This window comes from Acyrthosiphon pisum, chromosome A1 (genome assembly GCF_005508785.2).
Source record: "Acyrthosiphon pisum isolate AL4f chromosome A1, pea_aphid_22Mar2018_4r6ur, whole genome shotgun sequence".
NCBI lineage: Eukaryota > Metazoa > Arthropoda > Insecta > Hemiptera > Aphididae > Acyrthosiphon > Acyrthosiphon pisum.
In genome coordinates this window covers 42,358,039-42,369,151 of record NC_042494.1, presented here as the reverse complement: position 1 = coordinate 42,369,151, position 11,113 = coordinate 42,358,039, and the positions used below count along the sequence as shown (strand labels likewise).

Genomic DNA, 11,113 nt, shown 5'->3' with positions numbered 1-11,113 from the left:
CGGTTTAATACATATATATACGTATATATATATACACTTATATATATATATATATATATATGTATATATGTTATAGTTTAAGTATATATTATCATATTTAAGTGTGTGGATGCTTATGTATAAATAGAAAAAAATTATAATAATATATAATATTATATATTTTATGTATATCTAAAATACTTAAAAATTCGATATACCCATATCTAATTAATATCTCACGGGACTACAGAAAAGAGTAAGTTCCATGGTTGGTTTAATGGCTAAGCAAAAATATGTATGTGCCACATTTTTTATATTTATATTATTTCTTTGAAAGTTGTTTGACTCGCTCCCCTCGACTGATCTCTAACTCCCAGACAGCGTGTGCCTTTGATCAAACAAAACATTTTTGCTGGTTTCATCCTCTCTGCCTAGAACCATTAATCTGTTAGACTTGATTTTGTTTGCTTTGTTTTTATCATACCCTTTATATTTTGCATGTTACATGATTCATAATTTGACCGTGATCATAATATTATATGCTACTTCTTATACTACTAACTTGTGTTCCATATGATAAATATTTTATTTTAATCCTTGCTATCAAATGCATTGGTTAAAATTGAATCATAATTTTGCATCGACACATCAACTAGTAAATATACTACTGGTTTATAGATCTACCTATGTTTTCATAGTTATTTTATTATTTTATTTTGCCATTTAACTTAATTTATCCTAGTAGTTTGTTTATTATGAACTTGCTGTGAACAATCAAGGTATCCACTTTTATGATCTCTATTACATTATTTTAATTCTAGGTATATGTTATATTTTATAAAATGTGTATTGACTATTTAGACAATATTATTTTTTTAATTAGACGTTAGAAATATATTGCCTACTTAAGGTTCAATGTAAAACACAGAATTTATAATTGTTTTTCAACTTATTCAATTTACAGTTGTATCAATGTAGGAACTTATTAAGACTTGTCAATTAGTTTGTGTACTGTTTATAAAAGTTTGTGCATTCTAAAAATTCAGGATAAATTTAAAATCATTTTAACGCATACCAAAAATAGTAAAAGTTACCTATCATCATATATACAGATTCAAAGATTAGGAAATTGGCTAAAAAAAATTTCTTATTTATGAATTCTAAAAGTAGGTACTCATCATTTCTCAGCTAGAGGATAGAAATATTACTTAATTTGAGTATTTATTTAATGTAGGTAGGTGGGTAAAATATATTTCATCAATAATTTATCAAAATTACCTACCTATAAATATTATTTTTTTTAAATATTATTTATTTATAGTACCTATGCTATTTTAAATTTTAATATAATAAACATCATCATCATCCATATTGATTTTTTATCCAATACTTACATCAAATATAAATATTACAGCCTCTCAAATATTCTGGATTAAGTTTTTATCTACTATTAGACATCAAATTTATTTTTGAACCATATATTGCATTGGATATTATATACTAGAATAATGATTAGTTACTTATTTAATACTAGCCTTCAAATATTATCACTTGATATGTTGAGTATGTTTTATTTTTAATAATTAAAAAATAATAATAGTTTAAAATTGGTTTGATTAAAATAATTAACAGTTTAATATTCTTCAAATCAATATAGTACCTATACCCCCGTTTGTTGATTTAAAATGCATTACATAGCATTATAGTTATTTTAATTTAATTACAAAACATGAAATACACAAGTCACCTTTAATTCGTAGTTTCTAGGTTAAAATTGTACCTATATTTTGTCTGATTCCTTAATAATTTGTAAAAATATATTTTTAAATAGTTTGCAGTAAATATAATACATACCTATATCACATTATTAACTAATACATTAACATATTTAAACTGATAGATGATATGCAAATTTAGTAGTCTTATCAATCAGAAATTTTATCTTGAAATTAATTAAAACAATTGACCTTTTTTATTTAAACAATTTTATGAAAATTTAAATATAGGTATTGTATCGATTATGAGAGTAAAGCAATTCTGTAATTTAATATTTAAATTTAGTTATTTATGTCGAATAGAATTATAGTCTATTATTTAATTTAATCAGTTATTCTTTACATTTGATATATTCTTGAGCTTGATATTATACGATCCTCCTGCAGATTGAATAAAAATAAAAGTTTGTCGTTCTTACCTTGTCCGGTCGTTCAGTTAATGTTATTGAAATAAACGCATGAATCCGCAATCTGGTACATGGCCACAAAAATCGATGAGAACCCGATTAAACGGTACAAACCTTCCAGTCAGACACCTCAGTTAAGATAGTAAGTTGTAAATAACCTAAATTCATTATTACAATTTTACAAAATCATTAGGTACAGTAGGTATACTTTTGGTTTTGGGCTTGTATGCTTTTTAAGAACACTTCATGTATGGTATAACTTGCCTGTATCTAGTAATGTTTGTACTGTATTCTAAAACTTACATTTCATTTGCTTCTTGTTATGTTCTTTTCTTAAAATATTTAATTATTCTTAATATTTAATCATTAACATTTTTTAATATACGAAGTGATTTTTGATGTTAATTGTTTAATATCTTAAGAAACAGAAAAATAATTGTTATTAACTTATTGCTTTACAATAATAATCTACCTACCTATTTAAAACCTACATGTGCAAAAAATTTTGATTTTCAATTAGTAAACCATAATTACCTTATGATTTGTGCTGTACATTTTTTATATAACTATAAAAATTGTACCTATTCTATTTTTATACATTTAGAAACCTTTGATAATTGCTTAAAAATAATTGCTCTGTATATTATAGGTACTTACAGCCTACAGGTTTATTCTAAAATATTCTATTTAATTATATTTTGTATTCATCTTTTACTTTTACATTTATAATCCTATAACCTATTTATAACCTATTCCTATTTATTTAAAAATGTGATTAATAATTAATTAATTGTTGCATATATTTTTGTTAGTCAAGAAAACGGAAATAGTATAATGGATCCAATGGATGTATCAGTTGAAAACAATGTAGCAACTGAAAAAATTGCCATTTTGGATGCAGGTGCTCAATATGGCAAGGTAATTGATCGCAAAGTCAGAGAATTAAATGTTGAAAGTGATATGTTGCCATTACATACTTCAGCAATAACACTAAAAGAAAAAGGATATAGGTAAGTTTCCTATTTTAAGTTCATAGTTTTCAAAAATATTAAATATTTTAATTTTAGAGCAATTATAATTTCTGGAGGTCCTAATTCAGTTAATGCTGTAGACGCACCAATATATGATGCAGACATATTTAGAATAGGATTACCAATTTTAGGTAAGACTGTATTTGTTTAAAAATAACTTTGAAGCTAATATTTATTTTTTATTTTAGGGATTTGTTATGGAATGCAAATGCTAAATAAAGAATTTGGTGGCCAAGTCGCTGCAACTATTGGTCGTGAAGATGGTATTTATAATATTGATGTAGATTGTCAATGTTTATTATTTAAGTAAGTTCATAATGAGAAAAACATAGTTCACATTTTGATTTATTTTAATCTTGTAGATCATTGAGCAAGACACAAAGTGTTCTACTTACGCACGGCGATCATGTTGTCAAAGTTGCAGATACCTTTAAAGTGATAGCTACATCCAACAATATGGTTGCTGCTATTGGCAATGATACAAAAAAAATGTATGGTCTTCAATTTCATCCTGAGGTTAGTCACAGTTATATGTAATTTATTTATGAAAATTAAATTAATTAAATTTTTGCTTTATGCTTTTTTTTTTCGTATATATATATTTTAGGTGAACTTAACAGAACAAGGAACTCAAATGCTTAAGTCGTTCCTTTATGATGTGGCTGGATTAGCGGGAAGCTATACGGTCAAAAGTCGCGAACAGGAATGTATTAAATACATAAGAGATCAAGTTGGCCAGAGTAAAGTTTTGGTCCTATTAAGCGGTGGTGTTGATTCTACAGTATGTGCTGCACTTTTACACCGTGCATTAGATCGTGAACAAGTGATTGCTGTGCACATAGATAATGGCTTTATGCGCTTGGGTGAGAGTGAACAAGTAATGAAGTCTTTGAATGCTCTAGGGTTAGATGTTAAAGGTATGTCAAATAAATACAAAATTAGGTTATTTTCTTTACTGTAACTATATAAAATTTGTTTTTTAGCTGTAAATGCCACATTTGATTTTAAATATGGTACAACTATATTGCCTGATTTGCATGTTTCCAATCGTACTAGAATTTCTCCTCCCCTGTGTCAAACTAGTAATCCAGAAGAAAAGAGAAAAATAATTGGTGATGTTTTTGTCAAGGTATTAATTAATATATTTATATGATGATTCAAATTAATTTTTATTCATGTTTTCATTAGACTGCTGATAAGTTCCTTAAGACATTAAATTTGTCATCTGAAGATGTTTTCTTGGCTCAAGGAACTTTAAGACCAGACTTAATTGAGTCTGCTTCAAGGTTAGCTAGTACTAATGCTGATACTATAAAAACACATCATAACGATAGCAAGTTAATACGTGAATTACGAGATAAAGGACGTGTCATTGAACCCTTACAAGAATTTCATAAAGATGAGGTAAGTTCATATTATTATGTTTTATTTAAGATAATTTTAAGTTAATATTATATTTTATCGATAATTTATTATTTTTTTTTTTAGGTTAGGAGATTAGGAATGGATTTAGGATTGAGTGAAAGTATTGTATATAGACATCCATTCCCTGGACCGGGCCTTGCCATAAGAATATTATGTGGAGAAGAACCTTTTATTGATAAAGACTTTTCTGAAACACAAGTTGTAGTTAAAATTGTTGTTGAATACAATGATATGGTTTTAAAGGTATATTATTTGCGTGTGTGTGTGTGTGTGTGTATATTTATATATATATCTGGACTGATACAAGAGTCAATTTAACTTGTTTGTAATTTGTAATTTTTTTTGATTGAAAATTGTTATTTAAAAATAATTTAGGTATATTTGCAGTTTAGTCCCCCTCGCCGTTTTGAATTTTTTTTCTATTCAACTGATATAACTCAACTGCAATCACAATTTGTCACTTGGATTTAGTTTTGAAGTTATAGACATTTGAATTTCACCGATGTACTATTCACCACTCACATGGTCGTGAAACTGTACGTAAATGCACGTTAGACAACTGGGTGCAATACCAATTTTATACTAAATATGTGTACTTTTTGATGCTGAAAAAGATAGTGCATTCAAAATTTGGTTCATAGGTCCAAGTTTGGTGACAGGGGGGCCGGTAAACGTAGGGAGTCACTACTTATTATACTTTGACTTAATATATATATATATATTGTAAACACAGTTTTGCCGTTTATAATTTAAGTTAGATAAATTTAGAATTTGCGGTATTTGTATACTTTTAAAATAAAACATTTATGTATAGTACGCGGCGGCCGTGCACATAATAAATGGTATATTGGTGAAACTCAAATTACTAAAATCTTGAAAGTAAATCCGAACAACAAATTCTGGATTGCACAATCATTCTTAAGTCTTAGACTTGCATTGGTTACAGTAAACAAAAAAATCAAAATAGCAAAGGGGAACTAACCTGCATTTGTTCCAAAATATTCTATATGAAAACATTAAAAAGTAAAAACCATAAAGGAAATATTTTATTTGATATTGGACCTTCATCACTGATATCTGTATATTACATGATATTTAGTATTTACAATTGTAAATTTAACAAATAGTTAGGTCCTTATTATATATATATAATTTACATTTTCTTCAATGTTAAATATTAATAATAATATTATACTTATTTTCAGAGTCATGCACTTTTAAATAGAATAGAAAATGCAACTTCTGAAAATGAACGAAAGTTGTTGCGAGAAATATCATCCAAACAGAAAATGTCTGCTACGCTATTACCTATTAAAAGTGTAGGAGTTCAAGTATGTATATATACATAATAAACTATTATAACTAAAAAAATAAATTATTTATTATGTTGTAGGGTGATAAACGTTCTTACAGTTATGTGGTAGGCATTTCTTGTACAGAACCCGAACCCGTGTGGGAAGACCTTTCTTATTTGGCCAGAATAATTCCTAGAGTATGTCACAATGTCAACAGGGTGTGTTACATTGCTGGTTCACCCGTGGTTTACCAAGTATTGGATATAACACACACGTATTTAAATGTTCAAGTGATAGATTTGCTGAAACAAGCTGATCATGTTATTAATAAAGTAAGAAGCTATTATGTTAAATATTTTTTTTTTATTACAATCTCTGGGTTTCAGGTTTTAACAGAATGTCCAATTAGTATGCGCAAAGTAAGTCAGATGCCGGTAGTACTTGTACCTTTACACTTTGATCGAGATATTGCTTATCGTCATCCATCATGTCAACGTTCAGTTGTCATCAGACCATTTATTACAGAAGATTTTATGACTGGTATTCCTGCACTACCTGGAAAGCATATACCCGCTGCAGTTAGTAGATAAAAATATATTTTATTACCTATTCAAAATAAAATTTTTATTTAAAAATTTATTTATTTGTAGCTTGTACATAAAATGATGGCTGCTGCTCAAAATATACCTGGTATATCTCGAGTATTATATGACCTCACGCCAAAACCACCTGGTACTACAGAATGGGAATAAAAATTTGTTTCTATAAATGAATGAGATTTTGAAAACATACTTAAGGAACGTAAGTTTCATTACCTTAAAATGAAATATAATTGCTCATTGGTGATTATCAGCAGTTAAAAACCAAAAGTAAAGAGTTATTTTTCTAAGTTTTCAAAAATCAAATTGTCTTACAATTTTAATGAATTAACTATATTGAGCTATGTTTATTTTTTGAGGAGACAGTAATGGTCTTGGTTGTTGTTTATACACTAAGTTTTTATTAACACAAAATAGATCCTTTGAATATTATTTAAATCTTCCAATGATAACCCAATTGAACTGTTGATTAATATGTAAAGCTAAATGGAAATAGCAAGAGCCTTTTGTACAAAATCAATTCTCCACTTTAAAACTGTATCACCAACATTTAATTAGTTTACTATGTTATGCTAAATATATTTAGTTTAATATATTGGTATATATGTGTATATGTTTAATATATATATATTTTTATTTACCAATGAAGGATTTAAATCAGTTTTATCTCTCTTTGTTAATGTTTTAAAATTGTGTAATTATTGAATAAAAATTCATTTATAAAATATATGCTTTCATTTTTTACCATTTTGTTATTGTACATATTATTTTTCTGTGAAATATATTATTTAATTAATTACATATATGTACAAAAACATAACATAAAATGTATTTGATATTGGAACCTAAGCAAATCTTAACAAAATGTAGAAACTATTGTATAATTTACAGATTCATATGATAGATGATATTGTGTGCTATGCATTTTTTTGTTTTAATTTTAAAAATAAATATATATATATATTAGCCATGAGCAGCTGTATAAAATATACATTCTTATACTATGGAATGATGCAAATGTTATAGTAATAATTTGTTATTTGTGTTCACATGACATCATAAAAAACAACTAAATAATAAAAATTCCTTAAATAAATTAACATGTTTAATTTGCTTGATTATTTATGAACTTCTTATTTTAAAAGGTTTATCTTTCCATTCTGTAAACTTATTTAGGAAGATATTATCAATTTCATGTAGCAAAATTATAGTCCTAAAATCAAATTTAGTTGGTGAAGAAATGTTGATTTACTCAGTTGATTCTAAGAAATCTTAAAAAAAAAAACATTAAACAAGCATTTTTAAGGAAATGTCTGCATTCTATAATTGTAATTGAATTTTGAAATGCAATGATTTATTATCACTTTCAATTTTAACATAACAACATACTTAACACAATCTTTAAAACGTACATAATTTTTCAATTATGCTAGTCTGAGGAAGTTAAGATATATATAATTTATAATATAATTATTATATATATTATAATTTATTTACCTATAATTATATTCTTAAACCAGATTCATCTAAAAGATCAAATTTTAAATTTTCTAAATTATGAACATGTCCCCCAATAGCTAAATTTAGTTGATTTTCCTCAATAAACTCAGCTAGCACCATTCAATAGTCACAATGGACCATCTAGCGGGATTTGCGGGAGAAAAATTAGTCAACTGTTATTCTATCTATTGAAGAGTTAAATCAACCCCTATTGTTTGACATAAAATTACAAAGTTGTTTTATACTTTGATATTTGTAAATAGAAACTGTACTAAAATATACTTCAACATTTGGAATATTTTATATCTTATCTATAATTAATTATATAATATACTATATTATACTATCTATATATAAGAAATGATCTAACGTTTGTACAAATTATACTCCGAGCCACGAGAGACAGAACCCTTTTCCCACATCCAGACTGACGGCAGCAACTGTTATAAGGCCCTGTTTCCTTCATGCCATTCGATATATGTCAAATGCCACTTTCATCAGTCTATATGCACGAAACGGGTTCCTTCTCTCGTTGCGCAGGGTATAGTAATGAATATAATGACTACATTTTAAGATTTACTTATACACAGTTATGAACATTTTTAGCATTAATATGCTTAAAATGTTATTAAAATTATCTATTATTTAATATTCCATCAAAAAATGGTATAATTCTTTCTATCATAGTTCACCTTGTAGGCTTAAGTGAGATGTGCTTGACAAATAAATAAATTTTAGAAATATTTAAAGTTATGTCAATTAATCCTCCAACAAGTGTTCCTATCTTTTTATGTTTTAATAATATTATACAGATGGTAAATATTAAATATTAATTTCTTATGAATGAAGAAAATAAAATTTATCATAATTTTAAATTGTTTGACCAATGATAGACTATAACAGTAGCCAACAACGCTGATGAGGTATAGGGAATACACCTTCTTTGATAGCTGTAGAGAAAAATATATTAAATAATATTTATGTGAAAAACATTATGGCATTGTTAAAAATAAAAGGTGGGCAAGTAGGTGTTGCTTTGCTGTACAGTAGGTTACAAATGGGTCACTGTAATGGATAGTGTTAAATTTGAATTCAATGATATAATATCATTGTATATGAAAAACGATTTTGAGCAGAGACCGTTTGTTAGTATAGGATATTAGATTCTGAGTGGAACGATGAATGTATTGATTTTACATTGTGTGTTTTTTTTTTTATTTTATTTTTTTTTTTTTTGTGTCTGTGCACACGATAAGTAGTCGAAATAATGCTACGATTTTCAACTTTAGTATCTTGTTCGATCAGAAAGTGAATATCGTTGGTGCATTGGGGAGGTCAAAATTTAAATTTCCCAGTAGTTTTCAAAAGCGCCGGGAAAAACGGGAATTTTTACGCAAAATCTGTTTTCGAGAAAATCGATTTTGGTTTTTGGTGTAACTTTAAAACAAATTACCGTAGATACATGAAATTTTCAATGGTTGTTTACATTTCCATTTTCTACACACGATAAAATTTTCAAAATATTTTGATTTATTTTGAACTGTTTAGAGACATTTTCAATTTTCCATTTTTTTTAGTTTTTTTCTAAAATATCAATAAAACTTTATTTGTTGAGGAAAAATACTTGAAAATTTAATACAAGGCTCCTACTATATTGTTACATTGACATTTGAAAAATATTAAAAATCCTTAGTCACAGTTTTTTTATTAGCATTTAAAGTTCAAAAATTGACAAAATATTTATTATTAAATTTTTATGATCGTTTGAAATACTAATTTTTACAACATTGGATATTCACTCGATTTCTCATGTAGCGATTTCCTTATTTTGTTGTAATTCAAAAACGAATAACTGTAGATATTTGAAAATTTCACTGAATGTTTATATTAGCATTTTATATATATACGATAACATTTTGAAAATAATTTGACTCTTTTTGAGCTGTTTACGGACATTGTGAGTTTTCAATTTTTTTAGTTTTTTTTTCGATAAATATCAATAAAGTTTTATCTATTGGCCCAAAAAGTGTAAAAAATTAATACAAAGCTCCTGATACATTGTTACAATAGCAGTTGAAAATTATTAAAAATACATAGGCACAGTTTTTTTTTATAAGCATTTGAAGTTGAAATTTTGACAAAATTTATCAAATTTAAAATTGAATAATTATTTTGTAGTTAAAAATGTATAAAATGTTCAACTTTTATATCTAAGGATTGAAAATTTAAAACAAGATTCCACGTAAATATTTAATTCTGTTACCAAAAAATCTAAAAAATACATTTACGCAGTTTATTTTCATAGTAATTTTAAGTACAAATTTGGACGAAATTACATATTAAAAACCTAGAATAACTATTAGATTCTGAGTGGAACGATGAATGTATTGATTTTACAATGATGTGTGTTTTTCTTTTTATTTTTTAATTTTTTTTTGTGTCTGTGTACACGGATAAGTAGTCGAAATAATGCTTCGATTTTCAACTTCAGTAACTTGTTCGATTGGAAAGTGAATATCGTTGGTGCATTGGGAGGTCAAAATTTAAAATTCCCAGTAATTTTCAAAAGTGCCAAGAAAAACCAAAGAAAAATTAAGGAAAAACAGGAATTTTTACGCAAAATCGATTTTTCACAAAATTGAATTTGGTTTTTGGTGTAACTTTAAAAAAAATGACTGTAGATACATGAAATTTTGACTGAATGTTTATATTAGCATTTTCTATACACCATAACATTTTAAAAATATTTTGACTTATTTTGAACTCTTTACGGACATTGTCAGTTTTCATTTTTTTTTAGTTTTTTTTCTAAAAATATCAATAAAATTTTATTTGTTGATTAAAAAAGCTTGAAAATTTAATAGAAGGCTCCAAGTTTATTGTTTCAAAGGCAGATGAAAAATATTAATAAGCATTTAAAGTTCAAAAATTGAAAAAATATGGAAAAATCACGAAAATTAGCAAATTATTTTGAGTTAAGAATTCGTAAAAAATTTTCTTTTTAAATCTAAGATTTTAAAATGTAATACAAGATTCCTTATAGGATAATCTACCTTTATCAAAAAAAAAAAATGTCTTTAAGAAACTCAAATTAAATTTTTA

General features: G+C 26.1%; 2 protein-coding genes across 2 annotated transcripts in view; both read left to right on the top strand.

Annotated features, from left to right (window-relative positions):
- Nucleotides 1-7,236, top strand: part of LOC100165217 (GMP synthase [glutamine-hydrolyzing]) — a 7,945-nt gene extending 709 nt beyond the window's left edge. The window contains exons 2-14 of the mRNA XM_003245566.4: nt 2,142-2,303; nt 2,974-3,171; nt 3,229-3,323; nt 3,381-3,498; nt 3,555-3,708; nt 3,800-4,109; nt 4,176-4,321; nt 4,381-4,596; nt 4,681-4,860; nt 5,823-5,948; nt 6,011-6,244; nt 6,299-6,490; nt 6,563-7,236. Coding sequence (XP_003245614.1) covers nt 2,233-2,303; nt 2,974-3,171; nt 3,229-3,323; nt 3,381-3,498; nt 3,555-3,708; nt 3,800-4,109; nt 4,176-4,321; nt 4,381-4,596; nt 4,681-4,860; nt 5,823-5,948; nt 6,011-6,244; nt 6,299-6,490; nt 6,563-6,664 — 2,142 coding nt within the window. The 5' untranslated portion in view covers nt 2,142-2,232 and the 3' untranslated portion in view covers nt 6,665-7,236. The remainder of the gene's footprint in view (nt 1-2,141; nt 2,304-2,973; nt 3,172-3,228; nt 3,324-3,380; nt 3,499-3,554; nt 3,709-3,799; nt 4,110-4,175; nt 4,322-4,380; nt 4,597-4,680; nt 4,861-5,822; nt 5,949-6,010; nt 6,245-6,298; nt 6,491-6,562) is intronic.
- LOC100571213 (farnesol dehydrogenase-like) overlaps nt 1-11,113 on the top strand; it is a 176,328-nt gene that overhangs the window by 26,759 nt on the left and 138,456 nt on the right. The window lies entirely within an intron of this gene.